This window comes from Triturus cristatus, chromosome 4_2 (genome assembly GCF_964204655.1).
Source record: "Triturus cristatus chromosome 4_2, aTriCri1.1, whole genome shotgun sequence".
NCBI lineage: Eukaryota > Metazoa > Chordata > Amphibia > Caudata > Salamandridae > Triturus > Triturus cristatus.
The window spans coordinates 935,765,875-935,785,657 of record NC_140586.1 but is presented as its reverse complement, the minus strand read 5'-3'; the positions used below and the strand labels follow the sequence as shown (position 1 = coordinate 935,785,657).

At 46.0% G+C, this 19,783-nt stretch overlaps 1 protein-coding gene and 1 long non-coding RNA gene across 2 annotated transcripts in view; one reads left to right on the top strand and one right to left on the bottom strand.

Annotated features, from left to right (window-relative positions):
- The window catches only part of LOC146838962 (uncharacterized), a 218,502-nt gene that overhangs the window by 103,413 nt on the left and 95,306 nt on the right, over positions 1-19,783 (bottom strand). The gene's annotated exons all lie outside the window — the stretch shown is intronic.
- On the top strand, positions 9,644-17,218 carry LOC146838963 (uncharacterized). Its single transcript, XM_085600222.1, has 6 exons — positions 9,644-10,048; positions 10,217-10,622; positions 10,707-10,998; positions 12,222-12,357; positions 16,367-17,003; positions 17,091-17,218. Exons 1-6 carry the CDS (start codon positions 9,644-9,646, stop codon positions 17,216-17,218), a joined length of 2,004 nt encoding a protein of 667 aa, XP_085456348.1.

Sequence of the window (19,783 nt, the reverse complement as noted above, 5' to 3'; positions counted from 1 at the left end):
TGGAGAACCACTTTGAGCCGGACAGCTCTCCGACTATCTCATCAATAGTTGGCGTCAGGTGGCGTTCGCGCTTGATGGCGAGGTTGGGGATGCGCATGTCCACGCATATTCGCACCGCGTCCGGCTGCTTCGGTTTCTTTGCCACCACGATTGGCGACACCCACGGGGTGGGCTCACTTACCCTCTCAATGATGCCAGCCCGCTCAAGTACTCTCAGTTCTGCTTCCACCTTGGGTCGCAGGTGGAATGCAATGCGTCGGTGCCGGAGGGCCACCGGGGCGACTGACTTGTCTATGTGGAGGTGAATAGCAGGTCCTTCCAGGCAGCCTATCCCTTCGAATAGAGATGTGTGGTTCCGAACTAGGTGGTCGAGGCTGCTGGCTTGGACGGTGAGTGCGAAGTGGATCAACCCGAGGTCTTGGGCTGTTCGACAACCAAGTAGGAATCCTGATCCCTCTTGCGACACATAGATCTTGGTTTGTAGTCGAGTGGCATCATGGGACAGGTCCGTCCGGAACATCCCGCACAGGCGGAGTGGGCGGCTGGTGCCGTAGGCGTACACCTGTACCCTCGTGGGATGGAGCGCCGGGGCATTCTCTAGCGTCCGGTATACGCTGGCAGCCATCAGGTTGATTGATGCGCCTGTGTCGATCAGGGCCGCCACAGCTTGGTCCCGTACGTTGACTGTGCACATGGGTTCTGTGGATGGAGAGGTCGCCAGGGTGTGTAGAACTCTCACGACATGGACAGAGGCCACGTCCGCTTCATCGTCATCCATGTCGCTGCTGGTGGATGTGCTCGGTAGCGGCTCTACCTGCCTAACCCTCCTGGGCGGGCCACTCTGTTTCTTCCGGGGTGCCGACAGACACACGCTCGCAAAGGGGTTGGCCTTTCCGCATGCGCTGCATACTTTGCCGTGTGCTGGGCACGCTCCTCTGTGGGGCATCGCTCCTCCGCACCACGCGCACGCGCGGCCGGGGGGTGCTTGCGCCGGTCTTGGGTTCCTCCGCCGAGGCTGCTTAGAGTTGTTCTCGCCAGCGTCAGTCTTGAGGGCGCACACTGGCTCTGTCTTGATCGCGACTGTCGGCTTTGGCTCCATGTGGGCGGCACGTGCTTTAGACAACTCCTTTGACCGCCCGAGCGCAAGGATGTCCCGCATGGGCATGTTGTCCGTTTCTAACACCCTCTCGCGCAACTTTGATGACGCGCAACCTTGTATGAATTGGGCGCGGATCTCGTCGTCCACGTCGGGGAGTGTGCATGTGCTGGCTAGCTTCTTTAGTCTGGCGTGAAAAACATCCACCGACTCCTCCGGGAGTTGGCAGGCTTGGCGCAGTAAGAATCGCTCATAGTCGGCACTCGCAAATGGCTCAAAGTATCCAGTGATAGCGTCGCGCAGCATGGCATACGTCCTGGGCGGGCCAGCCTCCGTCACGTCCTTCGATATGTCGTGGATCGCCTCACCTCCTAAGTGTAACAGCATGGCGCGCTGTCGCTCAGCCGCGATTTCCGCCGCCACGAAGTAGTTCTCGAGTCGTTCCACCCACTTCCTCCACCGTGCCGCCTGCGACGGGGGTGTGCCAGTGACTGCAAACGGCTCCAGGGGGGGCACGGTGGCCATGGTTGTCGTGGGCGGGCGCAGCAGCAGGGGTAGGCTCACCTTCACCCTTTCGGGGCCGGCTCACTCGTCTTCCGGGCGTCGTGTACTGACCCTCTGGGGCCTTCCCAGCATCCAGGGGCTTCCTGGGAGGCAGGAGGGGCAAGTCCAGGCAGCAGAACTGCCAAAAACGGGTCTCACGCGAGATGCGTGAGAAACGGCAAGGCTGGATCACCCGGTGCACGCGAGATGCGTGGGAAACGGCAGGCGGGTCCGATGTTCCGCGCGTGCAGGCTCCGCGGGCTCAGAAGCTTCTCGGGCAGCCCGGAGGCAGGCGCTGGAGGCCGAGGGGGCAGCGGAGGGCCCTGCTAGGCGGAGGATGGGCGCAGCACGGCTGGGCACAAGGTAGGTGGTGCGAGGGCAGCTGGGGGCCACGCTGGGGGCACCACTCCTCACGAGGTGAGGAAAGCAAAGTCGCTCCTTGGGCAAGAGCGCAGCGAGGCGGTGCACGCGATGGGGTGGCGAGACCACCTCGTCGCCAGTGTAGTGTTGGGCCACAGGCCTAGAAATAATGGGGGCCACAACACACGTGTCTCGAACTGGTGGCTAGAACACTGCTTGCCACGCCCGGTGTCCCGGGCTCTTTATTGGCTTATACCACGTGTCCTCTCCCTGGACGTCAGGCACGTCCACAGGAGGCACGCTCGCAGGGGGAACATGCTTTCACTTTGGCCAGGGACCCCCACGACAGTGGAAGGGTCCACCTGGCAACACTACAGATGCCACACAGCTGTCAACAATTAGGCCGCCAGGCTGGTGTGCTAACTCAGGCTGTAAAGTTAGAGGTGGGACAAATAAACAACAGACTAGCTCAGCGTCAATACGGGCAAACTAAAAATAGCTAAAAAAACATTTGAGTAAAGTAAAACCACAAAGTACATAAAATCAATAAACTGCTGCTGTACAGCATAATGTGGGAGTAATTTATTTATTAAGTTTTACATAGCGTGAACATAAATCGATACGGTATCGGAGCACTTTACAAATTATCAGAAAGAGGCAAGGCCGACAATAATAAACAATAGTAACAATCACAGTAACAATACAGGAAGTAGCAGTATCCAAGCGGGGGAAGAACTCATATTAGTTCAATATAGCGCTACATAAACGATTAGGGTGAGAGAAACCAGTGGTGGCTGGCAAGAATGCTGATTGGTGAGACGGGCAAATGAGTGGGGGCATAAACTAAATACAATACATGAAATACATTTTTGAAAAAAACAATGGCTTGCGCAGGCAGGTCCTCCTCGCTCCGGTCCTCTTCTTTTCCAGTGTCACGTCCAGTGCCCCAGCTAACCTACTTAACCAATCCGTGCACTGCTCTCAGCATGAGAGAAGCTCCAGGATTGGAGGGATCGGTGTGTCTTGGGGCTTCCGAGGACAATAAAGGCATGGGCTGGCTCTCAACCCGTCTGTGTAAGACGGCTGAGTTGAGAGGTTTATAATGCGTATTTTAGGCTGCCCGTCACAAGACGGCCATCCAAAGAGACATGCGCACTATAAACTAGTGCACAGGAAGCCCACCACTGCTGCCACTCGCAGGCCCCGCCCCTTCCTGAGTCAGGACGGGGAGGACAAACAATTAAATGCTAATTAATTAACTTCATTATCATTGTATTTTTGGTCTCTGGGGGTTTTCTCGGGCGCATTTAAGTGGGGTAACGCTCCTTCCCTCCAATGGAGGAGCCGCCCTTGAGAGACACAGGTAAGGCAGGCAACAATAAACAATAATAACCATCGCAATAACATTATCATGGGAGCTAAAGCAAGAATGTGTTCATCAGTATCACTTTCACTTATCTTTTCAAAGGTGCAGGTTAACAGTTAACTCGGATTTCAGATGGTAGGGAATTTCAGATTCTCTGGGCATTGCCAGAGAAGGCTCGATTGTAAGTTTTCTTTTTGAATTTCTGCGTTTCAACAGTAAAGACGTGGTGCTTCTTGAGGTTCTAGAGTCACCAGGCAGCTCTAGTTTTTGTGCATTGTACCTCGGGGTGTTGGAGTGTATGGCTTTGTGTGTCATACTGGCAATTTAAAAATGAAGTTGTGCCTCGTAAGGGAACCAGTTTAGTGACTTCAAATAAGGTGTGATGTGGTTTCCTAAGGACATTTGCTTTTGAGCTATGCATGCGTTTGTTGTAAATGATTCTTAGAGATCTCAGGTGCTGGAGGTGTTCGAGCGAGGGGGAGAATCTCCATGACCATTCAGCCAATCTTAGATTGCATTTTTCAGTGTTTAGACTACCATTGTACCAAGGCTCGGAGTCTTTGGTGGATACTCTTTTTAATTGGAGGGGTGCCATAGAGTCTAGAATGTTTGTAATTGAATTAGTGTAATGATCAGTAAGGTCCTGGATATCTGACATGTCCTCGGGAGGGAGTAGGATGTAATTGTTGATAGATGTCAGTTCATTCAGGTTTATGTTTCGAGGGTTCCTTTTCCAGTGTCTGTTTTTTCTTTTGAACCTTTTTTGAGGACAGTGATTCAGTGATGAGGAAAGTGATGCAGTGATGGTCTGTCCAATCACACTGAATGATAGATTCAAATTGAATGGAATTAGCTGTAGAGATAATTAGATCCAAGGTCAATCCCACGTTGTTTGTAGGAGTTTCGCATATTTGGATCAAGTTTAGGTCAGCTAGGAAGGTTTTTAGGCTAATCGCTGGTTGGTTCTTTGGGTCATTCCAGTAGAGGGTGAAGTCACCAAGGAAGATTTGGGCGCAGTATACACCGGAGTGGTTTGTGATGATTTCCATAATTTGTTCAATGGATGGGAGATTATCTCCTGGGGGGTGGTAAAGCGCATGCAATTTGTATTGAGGCTTAGCTTTACTCAGGATATCGATGCCTAGATATTCACTGGAGATGAGAGTAACGTTTTGTGCTTGCTTCACAGAGAGATTATTGCAGTGAATACAGGGGTTACCTCTACCAGGTCTGTTTGGTCTATCTAATCTGAAGATGTCGTAGCTGGGCGGTACTAGAATGTCGAGTGTTGTTGTGAAGGAGTCATTTAGCCAAGTTTCAGTCAGGACTATAAGGTCAAGAACATAAGTAAGGATAAGGTCAGCAATATCCACTGCGTGTTTAGATGCCGATCTGCAATTGAGTAGCGTACATTTCAGGTGGGGTATGGCAACAGCGGAGGCAGCCTGAGTTATGGGAATTTGCTTGAAGTTGGAATTGTTAACTGCTCTGGGATTGGGCCTAGGATCTCTATGTGGATTCGACTGAAGAAGGAGGGAGTAAATATTGTTGTCCATTAGAGTATCTTTCATCCTGATGGGTCGGGTGTGAGCGTTGAGGTAGGGAATTGTCTTCCAGGTCAAATGAGGTGACGTTGTGATTGCTGAGATCCCATTGGATGTGCGGGTGACATCCGTCAAACGGGATTGTTATTGGATTGCTAAAGGGAGTGTCTATTCTTACCCATCGGCCTGGTGGGACACCAACAATTAGTGAGCTCGGAGGTAAGGGATATTAGGCTTTAAACCTCAGCCTTGAGTTGATTAAGTTCCTGAGAGATCTCAGTGAGTTTGGCGTCATTAGTAATGTGGGAACAGGAGGTTGTGAAATGGGCCAGGAGGCCAGGAGTGACAGTGCTCCGGTTTATGGAGTTAGGGAGAAGCTGAGTTGGGAGAACCAGGGGAGGGGGGAATAGAGATGGAGTCATGATTGAGGAGTGGTGGTGTGGGACTCATAAACTGATTGATGAGTAGATAGGCGCCATGTTATTGGTCATGTTAGGGGGTTCAGAGATAGCAAGTGTCATTGTTTGGTCCAGAAAGGGTGTCACAGATGCATCAGTGCTGACAGCGGTGGAATGTTTAGAGGTAAGGCCGACCCCCACTCCGGTTGCGGAGATCAAAAACCTTGGTGTTTGGCTGGACCCTTCCCTCAACTTCGTTGGCCACACCAAAAGGACGGCGGCTTGCTGCTTCGGCATCCTGCGCAATCTGCGCCCTGCCCTTAAATACTTCGATGCCGCAACTCGTCAATTGGTGGTGCAAGCAACGGTTTTGGCACGGCTGGACTATGCCAGCTCCCTTTTTATAGGATTAAACCAGGCTGAGTTAACCCGACTTCAAAGAGTGCAGAACGCTGCGGCCAGAGCGATCATAGGTCTTCCTAGGTTTTGCTCGGCCGGTCAATCTTTGCGAGCCTTGCATTGGTTACCCGTTAGGCAGCGGATCCACTTTAAAGTTTTGTGCCTTTCCTTCAAAATTCTGAAGGGCCTATCACCTCCCTTACTGCACCAACTCTTGCGCCCTTACATCCCGGGCCGCACTCTGCGCTCGCTAGACCAAGAATTAGCGGTAGCCCCTCGGTTCAAACTCAGTCGGGTGGGGGGTCGCTCTTTTAAGGTGCGGGCAGCCGCACTCTGGAACGCTCTCCCTTTGAAACTCCGGACCTTTGGTGACCTGCTCTCCTTCCGCAAGGCCGCTAAAACTCATTTATTTTCTGAGCTTTGTTAAATCCTGCACTCCCCAATTTCTTAATAATTATTTCTGTTCCCCAGTTGTGTTGTGTTCGCCACCTTGTCGGTGCGCCGGGACGCTCCTTCGCTGGAGCAGCCGGGCGCAATACAAATAGCACTAACATAACATAACATAACATAACATAAGGGGCAAAGATGAGGTGAAGGTGTTAGTATCGAGTCAGTGTATTTCAGTGGTCGCTACTCTAGGGGTGTGATGAGGGCTCAGGCTATTATGTTGAAAACCGTCGGATGAAACAACCTGCAAGGGTAATGGTAAATGAATGCTGTTGAGTAATCTGATGAAGACGGATAGGGGTAAGGGGTGGAGCAATACAAGTAGTGGGAAAAGGAGAGGATACAGAACAAGGTATCCGTGGGATGACTAAAGGGCTAGGATGATCTTGGGTCAGGGAGGAAACTTACTTCATCACAGAGAGTTTGATGAGTGAGCAAAATTTCATCGAGTAATCCTAGATGTTTGGATGAGGATAATGCCATTATTATAAAGGGAGATGGTTGCCTCTGCTCGGCAAAAAATAGAGGTAGTTACAAAGAGTCTCAGACTGGGGGAAGGGGGGCTTTTGTGGATGCAGTGATCCGGAGCAGAGAACAAAGGGCTTTTCTCCATTGTGCTGGTCTTTTATTGCAAAAGATAAGGTCACTTATGGTAGCTCCTTTATCCGTGCAGACATAGGGGGTGGAAATAAGGGTTTCTGGGTGAAGTTTGAGAAGCCTGTGTTTGAAGTTCTTGAACACACTTTTAGATAGTTTAGGGGGTATATGATAGTGTAGGAATTACAGCCATCTGGAACAAGTTTGGAGTCTAGTGATCTTCGAGAAAGGGAGTCCATGGCTAAGGGCTCCAAATTTCCAGAGTGGAAAGAAGGGAGGGACCGGAGTACTACATGCTCACGTGGTTTAAGCTGAGGGGAGTCTAGGAGAAGGGGGTATGGTCAGATGAAGGAAGGAAGGGATGGAGGAAATCATGGGGTGGCTGGAGGAAAGTTCCATGAATCCGTTCTACAAAGACAGCCCATTAACAGCAGCATCATGACAGAAGTTGTCCAGAGAGAAGAAGGTACTCTTTCTGTTTTGGGCTTTCCAGCTTTATATGCATAGGTGGAAAACAGCAAATCCTGAAGAGAGGACCCAGTTGCGAATATAAAAAAGGGAATTTGAAATACATTAGGGCAAACTAGTATATGCAATTAGGAAGATAGATTAGAGGGATAGGGGGGATGGGATGAACAGTGGGCTAGGATGCACTTGGAAATTCGATAGACCGAGCCAGTCTGGGAATCTAAGCAGAGTTAGTAAACAACATCATTGTAAGATGGCCGCCACCTTGGAAACACTTTTGAACTATAGAACATTATAGTGCCACTTTTCATGTCCATAAGAAGGACATGCTGAGTCCTGTATCGATATCTAGATTCCTAGAGAAGCTGCCATTTTAGATTGGGCATGGACCTTAAATGGGGGAGGGTCGATACATGATACAGGGCCAAAAGGCCCAGATAGAGCCCCTTTACGCCACAAGGGCCCCTAACACAGTCAGCACACAAAAGGCCCTCATAATCGGGCCTTGAGACACCAGCAAAGATAATCCTCCTGAAAAAAGAGTTAGGAGTCACGCAGCAAGGGCCCTAATAGGGCGGTGCCAGTTTAGGGAGTGGTAGCCTACCTACCCCTCACCCCTGCTGTTACCTGACGTCTCCGCACGCACAGCCCCCACCCCGTCCCCCTGCGGCCGCAGTTGGGCGGGAAACACGGGGACCGCCACGGGCGGCCAAAGTGCTTGCTGCCCCACTGAGTGTATGTGCATTTCTGAAGTATTCACTTCATCTCACTACCCTTACCCTGCGCTCTTGTAACCCCCCTCATCCTCTAGCTACTTTAACCTATTCTATGGAAGGCGCTCAATAACCACCTGAAACCCTCCGCCTCCCTTTGTGTCATGTAACAGAGCGCTTGAGAACCCAGTCACTGCTAGTCCCATCTTACTGCACATGCCTCACTTTGAGTGTCGGTGCAGGGCCCGGCCTTAACTTTCTACTAGTCACCAGGCAGATGTATCAGGAGCGTTGGTAGGGATCTGGTAGGGGCCAGGAGCCTGAACTTTTGCATGGCCTCGCTTAGGTTTTCTGAGCAAAGAAGCAGCTTGCATTAAGGAAGACCTACTCGGGGGGAGGGGGGAACACACCTGTATCCATCTAGACTAACTCAGTCAAGCTGATTCGGATGGAGTAACTACCGATTACTCACTTTAGAATACCTCCCAGGCACCAGAAAGAATCACAAAATCTTATTGGCATTTCTTTGGAATGCGGCAGCACTGCAGATGAAAAGATTCCCAGCTCCAGTCTGGCACCCGGTGAGGAATCAATGGCTAGATAGAGGACCCACTAAAAAGAGCAGTACTGAAGAGAAGTCATTTGTAATAATAACAAACATTGGCATAGCCAATAGGTCTCGCCTTTGGGACCTTATAAGTGTTTAGCCATGCAGCAGTTGATGTTGTTGCACCAAGGATATTGTGCTGCATAACTAAATACTTATAAAGTCCCAAAAGCGAGACCTACTGGCTATGCCATTGTTTGTTTTACTAAGTTACTCTATGAACACCTTTGCTGAATTAAATAAGATGTGGCATGTTCAAAGGAACTTTTATGTAAATATCTGTGTATGGTTAAATATGCCTTCATAAGTTTCAACAATAATAATGAAGAGATGTTTTTACTATCAATTAAAAATTGTGTATGCACATTCCTGCATGTTCCATTTAAGTAATTTAAATCTCTTTACAGCAGACAGAAAACAATCCTTGATTGCACAAAATGTTTAAGAATAATGAAGATAATACTGTAAATCTGCAAAAACAAAGTCCGAAATATTGAGCTCCAGTAATCGGGAAAACATAAGTGCTGTCCGAGACAACCGAACCTGAACATAAACTGACAAAACTTGGAAGTACCGTCAAGGGCAATTCAGTGATTCTACGAGTCTCCGCTGTGCACCTCCATGCCTCAAGATGAAGAAATGACCTCTAGAAAATTAAGACAACACTGATCAACCACTTCTTGTGTAAACATGTCCAATACCAGCTCTGATCATGATTTGGTTACTGCAGTGCTCTGCTTCCTAGTGTGATATCAGACCACCATTCAGTGCTAGAGGAGTATTGTAAACTCATTAAGGCCATTCCACAGCAACCAGCGAAAAGCACAGTAAACTGAAAGTTAAAAGAAATAGGTGTTCTGCTATATAAAATGCAGAGTACTGTCCCAATGTGCACCGACCAGAAGGACGATGGATCTTTACTTGCAAGCTTGCAGATCAGTTATCCAGTCTAAAGAAACAATCACCGACAACGAAGCCTTACACACGTTATGAGGTTGGCGAGTATTTGGTGACCTTTGAACTTTAGTGTTTAATCAGAAAGCAAATGTGCAAAATACAACACACATACAGGGAGTGTGAGAATAGCACAAGTGCTTTATTGGTCATGTTGGCCCTTCAGGAAGCACAGTCAAGAGATGTAGAAAAATACATACCCGACTCAGAGACACCAACCAAGAAAGAAAAAACATACACTTGCAGTGAATGTGGAAGTAGTTTTACGGAATCATCTAAACTCAGAAGTCATCAGCGAACACACACGGGGGAAAAGCTATTTAAGTGCAGTGAATGTTGTAAGAGCTTTATATATTTACCAAGCCTAAAACGGCATCAGCGAACACACACAGGGGAAAAGCCATACCACTGCAGTGAATGTGTGAAGAGGTTTAGTAGATTATCACAGCTAAAACAGCACCAGAGAACACACACTGGGGAAAAGCCATACAAATGCAATGAATGTGTGAAGAGATTTAGTCAATCGCAACACCTAAAACGGCATCAGAGAACACACATGGGGGAAAAACCGTTCAAGTGCAATGAATGTGGGAAGAGCTTTATATATTTATCAGACCTAAAACTACATCAGAGAACTCACACTGGAGAAAAACCATATCATTGCAGTGAATGTCTGAAGAGCTTTATATGTTTATCAAGCCTAAAACAGCATCAAGGAACACACACTGGGGAAAAACCATACCGTTGCAGTCAGTGTGGAAGTAGTTTTAGGGAATCCTCAAAACTCAGGAGTCATCAACGAACACACACAGGGGAAAAGCCATACAAATGCAATGAATGTGCGAAGAGCTTTAGTCAGTCTGCACACCTAAAACGGCATCAGGGAACACACACTGGGGAAAAGTCATTCAAGTGCAGTGAATGTGTGAAGAGCTTTATATATTTACCAAGCCTAAAACGGCATCAGCGAACACACACAGGGGAAAAGCCATACCATTGCAGTGAATGTGTGAAAAGGTTTAGTAGATTATCACAGCTAAAACAGCATCAGAGAACACACACTGGGGAAAAGCCATACAAATGCAATGAATGTGTGAAGAGCTTTAGTCAATCGCAACACCTAAAACGGCATCAGAGAACACACATGGGGGAAAAACCGTTCAAGTGCAATGAATGTGGGAAGAGCTTTATATATTTATCAGACCTAAAACTACATCAGAGAACACACACTGGAGAAAAACCATATCATTGCAGTGAATGTCTGAAGAGCTTCATACGTTTATCAAGCCTAAAACAGCATCAGGGAACACACACTGGGGAAAAACCATACCATTGCAATCAATGTGGAAGTAGTTTTAGGGAATCCTCAAAACTCAGGAGTCATCAACGAACACACACAGGGGAAAAGCCATACAAATGCAATGAATGTGTGAAGAGCTTTAGTCAATCTGCACACCTAAAACGGCATCAGGGAACACACACTGGGGAAAAAACATATATTTGCAAGTAATGTGGAATGAGTTTTAGTTCATCATCATCATTTGCTTTTATATCGATAACTAGTATCATAAAAACATCGAGCAACATTTTAAAATAAAAAAAGTTAAGAATATGCAAATTATTGTGTGATACATAGATGGTCAGAGGAATGTGCTCGGCCGGGACATTTGAGCACAATTTTGCACCCCAGAGGATAAAACAGTTATCACCAAGACTGCACAATAAAAATTTCTAAAAGTTCAATGATAAAATTGTGAATAATTTAGATAAAAACAGTTAAAGAGTACAATCATAAGTCTAACCCAATGGAGCTTGTGTAAAGTGCCAGTGCATAAAGTATGGTTTTTACAATGGATGGGCATTCAGTGTTTTTCTCCATGAGACCTAAAATGCGAAGTTAGACCACCGAATGCAAGGCTGTTTGCCTAACTATCCAAGTGTGGCTTAGGAACTTAGCCACCCCACAAGCAAAGAGGGCTCTTGCATCAGACTTCGGAATGCGCAGAGCAATTCGGTGGTCGAGGGTGCCCATTTGTCTGCAGATTGCTTTAGCCATTTAGACCTTGCTGCTTTGTACCCTGGGCAAGCAAACACGACATGGGCAACGCACTCCAGCGGGGCTCTGCAGCAAGGACAGTCTTCTGTTGTCTGTTTGGGAGGACCTCTGTGGGTATGTACGCGCGACAACCTCAAGTTGATAAATGTTTGATCAATAATTGATGCTTCTTGTGTGCTCCTGGGGTAACGTCTGCTGTTCCAAACGTTATACAATAGGATCCGGTGTGAGCACATCTAATAAGGAGATGTGTCCTCCTCGGCACTACTTGCGCCTTGGTTGTAGGCTCCTAGGTTAGGTTAACGTGTTTAAACGAAATTCAACAATGAAAAGATGCAAAAAGTTCTGCTGATACTTTATTGAAGTATTTTGTACCTCCTCTTATATCTTCACATTTTCGATTCAATTGCAGAATTTATATTACAATGACTGAATCTTTTGTGTGTCCAATGCATTTTGGATATTAACCCTTCATCAGGGAACAATCCTGTAATAAACGTATAATACTGTGAGGAGAAGAAGACAACAACGAGTTTAGCCTGGTGATAAACATATCAGACCAACATCTAAATAAATTTGAGTTAAAAACACTACAAAAAGGCACATAATTTGTCTGCACCACCCATACCAACCATTTGGAACTGGAAATAAGCTTTTTTAAATTTATGCGCAGATTGCGCCTCAGACATTTTTTCGAGAACATTCTCCAACAACAAACAGAAGAAGAAGATCAACTGCGAGGACTAACACCTTCAAACACATATATGGCACGGGTTAGCCATAAAACCTTGGATACAGTTGAGAATTTGGTAAAACAAGACCTTATGAGGTTGAATTACTCTAGAAGAAACAGAAGAAGCAACCTCACACAGAAGGAATTTAGCACCATCAGAAACATAGCGATGAACCCTAACATAACCTGCCAGAAAGCTGACAAGGGAGGAGCCTTAGTCATCTTAAATACTTCACATTATGAGGAGGAAGTCGATAGGCATGTTTCAGACGAATCTACCTATATCAAATTGGAAACTAACCCGAATGACACCTTCGCTACACTATTGAAATCTTTAATCAACAAATCGTGTGAAAACTGAATCATCAACGCTAGAACCAAAAGATTCCTCATACAAAAACATCCAAAAATGCCATCAATCTACATGGTGCCTAAAATACACAAAGATTTATTTCATCCCCCGTTCACACCTATAGTTTCAACTCTAGGCAGTATACACGAGCCTATCGGGCAATTTTTGGATCGATACTTGCAACCAAGCATCACACAAATGAAATAAAGTATCAGCAGAACTTTTTGCATCTTTTCATTGTTGAATTTCGTTTAAACACATAAACCTAACCTAGGAGCCTACAACCAGGATGCAAGTAGTGCCCAGGGGGACACATCCCCTTATTAGATGTGCAGACACCGGATCCTGTTTGGGAGGACGCCATTTTGTAGTTAGTGCGCGAATTGGAAGCGTACCAAGCCTAAAATGGATATACAGTGCCATCTCGTGGTACCTGGATTATATCCAGATATGGCTCAAGGCTTCTGCTCTGCTTGTGGTGGTAAAATTCTTCCGTTAATCTTTCCACATTTGGCTTGCTGAGTTCCTGTCTATCTATCCAATCCCAATATACGCACTTGAGCTCTACTTTGCTAGGTTTTTTTTGGCTGTCCCAGGATTCCTTGAGACCCAGAACTGTCAGTGTTTTCCTGACACTTGATATCCAGTTGACTCTATGGTTAACATCTAGGCTCATCACCTCAGTTAGCGCTATGGCATGTTAGGTGAGTTCAGGAGTCTGTCTTAAGTGGGCCCAGAAGAGCAATGGGCGCTGGTTAGCAATATGTCTGAACGACCGCCTGCCCATGTCATACATTAAGGGTGTTAATGGGACATTACGGGGAAGCATCACCAGGTCCTTCAGAAACTTGTGCTCAGATCTGCAGATGTCATCTACTTTATCCAACCCCCATAGCTCATCTCCGTAAAGGGCTGAGCTGACTGCCTTAGCATCATAAACCGTGAAGGCCGGGGCAACTGGCCTGCTTTGCAAAGAGCGATGTTCTGTGCCTAGTACCCCAACCACACATTTATGCACACGAGCATCTTGGCTAAATGAGGCCTCCACAGCATTTTATCTGAGAGTCGAATACCAAGGTAGTCAAAGGTACTGACTCCGCCCCAAGTGGGTCCCATCCAAAATAAGGTTGTTTCTAAAGGATCTATGGGGGTTGAATGTCATGAACTTGGTTTTTGAGGTATTGATGACCAACCCCCGGGAGTCACAGAAAGATTGAAATCTATTCAGTAGTTTTTGTAGCCCAGCTGGGGTCTTAGACACCAGCAGGGTGTCGTCAACGAACAGGAGAGTCTGTACCTTGTCACCCGCCAGGGCTAGAGCGTCAGCTGGGTCTTCTTGCAAGAAACTGACCACACCGTTCACGTATAAGGAGAACAGGGTGGGCGCCATAACACAGCCCTGACGCACTTCCCTGTTGATGGGAAACTGCTCCGTCACCTGGTCTTGGGTCCCCCATCTCACCTGTGCGTAGTTGCCCTCATGAAGCCGGACCACTAAGTTGAGGATTAGGGGAGGTATGCCCATGTCTCTAAGTATCTGCCAAAACCTATTTCTGGGTACCAGGTCAAAGGCAGTCTTTAAATCGATAAATGCGAGATAAAAGCTGCCCTTGCCAATCACCACGATTTTCCATCCAATATATAAGGCGTAGCCTAAATACCTGGTCGACTGTTCCAGTGCTGGCCCTAAAGCCTCCCTGGTATTGGGACCGGACATCTTCATCCTCTGCCCAGGATTAAATCCTCTGTAGCAGGACTCTGCCAAATACCTTCTGCATTGCATAAATCAAAATAATTGGATCTTTAGTTTGAGGGGGCCTCTCTGGCACCCTTTTTATAAATCGGGACCACATCTTCGCCCTTCCAAGGTTCTGGTACTGGGCAACCGTTAGCAATGGGGTTAATAAGTAACCGAATATACTGTGCCCAATTTATAGGGTCTGCGAGAAATAGATCTCCAGGCAGACCATCTGGTCCAGGAGCTTTAGCGGGGACTATCTTCCTTATCGCTGCTTCTATTTGGGCCAACTTTTTTACGCGTGTTCAAGGGCCAAATGAGTCCATTGACACGTATGTGACTGCTCTAAAAATGTTGGCTGGGTCTTGTGATTTTCAAGGTTTTACATCTCAGCTCACCAGAGACCAGATTGTTTGCAGATGTTATTCCCAAACAATTCAACAAAAATTATTGTTATGCAAAAATCCATCATTAGATGAAGCTATTGACATAGCTAAAAGTATTGAAAGTTCACAAATTGATGCCAAGCAATTAGAAGCCACTGTTCCTTTTACTGGGGTAGCTGCTGTCAATTTGGTCACCAGATCTTCGCCCTTGGGCAGTTCTAATAGTAACAATTTTAAAGGGGCAGGTTCAGGAGATAATATTGTCAGAGGAAGTAAAAGCACTGTTACTGCACATAATTTTCTTAAGTTACAATGTTTTAGATGTGGATCACCTACTCGTTTCTAATTTTAAAAATTGCCCAGTGGCTTCACAAGAATGTTGGAAATGTAAAAAACAAGGGTATTTTGTCAAAGTTTGCAGAGGTGGCAAACAGTTTCTTATAAGGAGTGTTCAAGATTGCACTGTGAACAATGAACTTGATATAGTGGAAAAAAAAGTTGAAGAACTTATGTTATTTGTGGCTTTTGTGGAAGTTAATAATGTTCAAACCAGCAACGATATTTCTGATCCTTTAATACAAATTGAAATGAATGGATGTGGTATTCATCTACTTATTGATTCTGGGGCAAGGATTACCATTATATCAATTGAGATATACAAAGAGTTTTGGCCCCACAAGGTGTTGTTACCTCCTGATGTCATCACTACTGCGTTTGAAGGGAGCAGAGTTGAATTGAGTGGATGGATATTTTTGGGCTGACATCAAATTTGAAAACAAAACCATTCATTGTAAAGTTTATGTAGCGTTTAAGGGTATCAATGTTTTGGGGTGGTGGCACCAAGCTGAATTTGGCTTGAACATCAAACCTGGTCAGAAAAATCCTATCTCCTTGGGTAATGCTGTAAGTGTTCACATACCTTGGAAAAATAAATTTCAGAGTGATTTTCAAGAAAAAATAGGGGAGATCAAAAAATGTTCTCATTTCATCAAAGTTAAGGAGGATGTTTCTCCTGTTAAGCACAAACTTTGTAATGTGCCTTACAGTATCAGAAGTGAGTTATCTGCAATGTTAACTAAAATGCTAAATGAAGGGATTATTGAAAAGGTGGATGCTACTTTATGGTTGTCTCCCATTGTTCTTGCCAAAAAGAAGTCAGGCGAATTACGTTTCTGTGTAGACTTGCGGTCTCTTATCAAGGCAATTTGGGTGGAAAGTTTTCCGCTTCCACGCATTGATGATTTCATCACTGCCGTTGGTCAATTCAAATGGTTTTCGAAATTTGATTTGCGGGCAGCATATCAGGTTGTTGTAGATGAGCGTTCTTGCCATTTAAATGCTTTCGTTTCACCTGATGGCATTTTTCAATTCTGTCTCATGCCATTTGGATTGGCCTTGGCGGCCTCTGTTTTCCAAAAGGTGATGACCAACATGTTTAACCCCTTCGGTGCTCATGACGGAACGGTTCCGTCATGAGCCACGGTTGAGCTGTGCTCATGACGGAACCGTTCCGTCATGACCACGCCCGCGCAAGATTCCGTCAGCACAGCGGCGGAATCTGCGCAGCATGGAAGGGGTTAAGGATGTATCCAATGTTGTTATTTTTTAGGACAACGTTTTGGTACATACTCTTTCACTAAAAAAACACAATGAAATCATTGAACAGTTTCTTACTACTTTGCAAATGAACTGTGTAACGCTAAGAGATGACAAGTGTATTTTTGCAGTTAACAAAATTGAGTATTTGGGTCACATTCTTTCTCATGAGGGTGTCAAACCAAAGCCCAGCATTATCGAAGGTATTATCAATGCCCCTCATCCTACCAATAAGGAACAACTTAAGTTGTTTATGGGCTTGTGTGAATTCTATGCAAAGTTCATAAGAAACTATGCTGGTCTTACAGAATGTTTAAGAGGTCTTCTAAAGAAAAGTGCAGATTTTATCTGGACATCTACATGTCAAGAGCATTTTCAATTGATTAAGGAAAGCATCCTGACAGCTCCAGCTCTTCAAGTGTATGTAGAAGGCCGTGACACCTATATCACTGTTGATGCCAGTTCTTATGGTATGGGGGCGGTTTTGTCTCAAACGGTGGGAAACAAAGAAGTGAACGTCGGCTTTGCGTCTAGAGGAATGAAGAAGGTCATTGCTTGTGTATGGGGAATTGAGAAGTTCAAGCCTTATGTGTGGGGAAGAAGGTCTTATCTAAGAACGGATCATAAGCCTTTAGTAGACATTTTGTCAGGTAACAAAATCAAGAAAACAACAGCCAGACTGTCACGTTTGTCGACTACATTGCTTGAGTTTAATTTCTCTGTACTGCATATTGCAGGTGGGAAGAACATTAAGGCGCATTTTTTATCCAGACTTCCTGTAGAGGACTGCAATGAACACTCTATGGTGTTTGAGGCTGTTAAAGTGTTAAAGAGTGCATTATTGCAAGTGTCAAAGACACAGTAATCTGTCCCAATATGAGTGAATGGCTGGATGCATTTAAAATCTGATCCTGTTTTGAAATAAGTTATGAACTTGGTTGTTACTGGTTGGCCTAAGGAAAGGTCTATTGATTTTGATTTACAACCTTACTGTAAGGTGGCTGATGAGCTTTCAATTGAAAGCAGTTTATTGGTCAGGGGTGGAAGGTTAATTCCTCCAAAGTGTCTCTGATTTAAAATTCTTGAAATTGCTCATTTAGGTCACTTGGGAATGACTGCCACCTTACGCAAAGTTCACAATGACTTTTGGTAGCCCAGTATTGATTGAGAGGTAGAGGTGTTGGTGAGGGAATGTGTACAATGCTCATTTAGCGATAAGCACCTCAATATTGTCTCTCCCATTCCAAGGCCTGTTCCATGTCCAGACAGAGTGTGGCAGAGGGTAGTTGTAGATTTCTTGGGACCTTTTCATGTGTTACCTAATAATATGAAATATTTCATTGTATTGTTAGATCACCTGTCCAGATGGGTGGAGGTGAGGGGTGTTTTTGAGCCTAACACCAAGTCTGTCATTTGGTTTTTGCAAGATGTTTTCAGTAGAGAGGGTACCCCTGAAGAATTACTGTCTGACAATGGTGTGCAATTTACTTCTGCTACTATGCAAGAGTTCTTAATCAAAACCGGTGTGAAACATCTTCGTACTCCGCTTTATCATCCCCAAGCAAATGATAAAGTGGAAAGATTCAACAGAGTACTAGTTGAATGTGTTCAGAGTGCTGTCAAATCTAAGGTTGATTGTGAGACTGCGGTTAGAGATGTGGTTTGGGGGGCTAGAACTACGCCTCATTCAATCTCTGGATCTGTGCCATTTGAATTGATGAGAGGTAGAAAGGCGAGTACAACATTGAATCCTTTTTGGAAAATCAGACGTTGGGTGGTGGCTGCAATATGTTGGAGGAAGCTAACAGTGAATGGGTGTGTGTCAAAGAACCGTTGTTATTACAAAAAGGGTACTCAAAATTCAGGGATCCGGCTTGTATTGAGGAGATCGAAGGTCATTCTGTCAAACTAAGTAATGGTCAGTGGTGGAACATGTCTTGTTTAGCCGAATTCAAAATAAACAAATTCTGATAAGGCTGAAAATGTACAGAATGTTAGCACACAAATGGTTCGGAAAAGTTCTAGAATCAAACTTTTACCTAGAAAACTTAATGATTTTGTCATTAATTAATTTTCTTTTTGTTGTTGTTTGGTTTTCTTCCTTTATAAAAGGGAGATGTGTGATGTGGTGTTTTTAATATTATTACTGCACTGTGTTTTACATGCTTTCTTTGTGTTTCTTACTGTACTGTATAATATACGACAGTGGTTAGAACCTTATCTTCTAACTCCTACTGCTCCTGGTCATGTCACCCTGCTTGTCTGCTGCCAATTCCCTGCATGTGCTCCATACAGGAACATTCCGAGGCCTGTGGACATCCAAGACGCCTGAAGGAATCTCTCTTGAAGTGAAGGAGTCACTTCCCTGCATCTGCAGGCACGGCAACGAAGCTGACCGGTCTGCTTATCCCGAGCTCCCATGGACTCCGAAAGGCTCAGTAACACAGGTAGTGGTTCTTCATGTCCCTCAAGGCCTGCCCTGTCATCTCGCCAAGTTTGAGCCCAGTGTCCCTCGTCTGAGCTGCAGAAACGTAAACCCTGTGCACCGCGTTGGTGTTGCAAGGGCTTGTTGGCTTCCTTGCACCATTATCTTCGGCCTCCAAGTAGCCCCAACCTCAAGCATCTCCAGTGACCAAGATCTTTGTCCTCAACGCAACACTTGCATCGTTGGCCTGTATCTTTGGTGAGCTGCTCGAGGTCCTCTTGTGACTCCAGTTCCTCTGGCCTGAGGGTCCTCTTGAGGGTCTTCTTTAAATTTAGTGGGTTCCCCTGATTACTCTGGGTCTGCCCTGACTCCCCTGTTTGTGGTGAGTCACCTGGACCTTACTGATCCCGACACCATACCTTCTTCACTACATTGGTTGCAGTTGCAAAGACTTGTTGGTGTTCCCCATGGACACCGACCCATCAACTCTCGTCATCCGACGTGGAACATCTCGTGCATGGCTCCTTGTCTTCCACAGTGTTGCCTTGTCCGCACAGCAGCAGCTCTAAGGTCACTGTCAGCTCTCCTACGAAACCCAACATCAGTGGGCATTCGTCTTCCATGCCTCCTGGTCACTCCTGAGTGGCCTATACTCTGTCCCCTCACTTGCTGGTACTTCTCATCTTGAATCTGCCTTTGGGTTCCACCTGATACTTTCACCGTCTCCAGCAGCGGCATCTTCCTAATGTCCTCCATTGAGTTTTACGGCGGTTTACGATGTCACTTCACACTATGCACCAGGCTTCCCTGGTGTAGGTATCCTGGTTCCTAGGGTATCCGCGGGTGGGGTGTTTCTCCAACCTTCTGCCCTCCACGAGGTTTCTTCAGGGACCACTTGGAAGGGTCCTTCTTTAAAATTGCAACTGCGGCTTACCTATGGACTTGTATTGAGCCCGTGGTCATGTTCCCACTCTGCACACGACCTCCGTGGGGTTCCTGGTTACT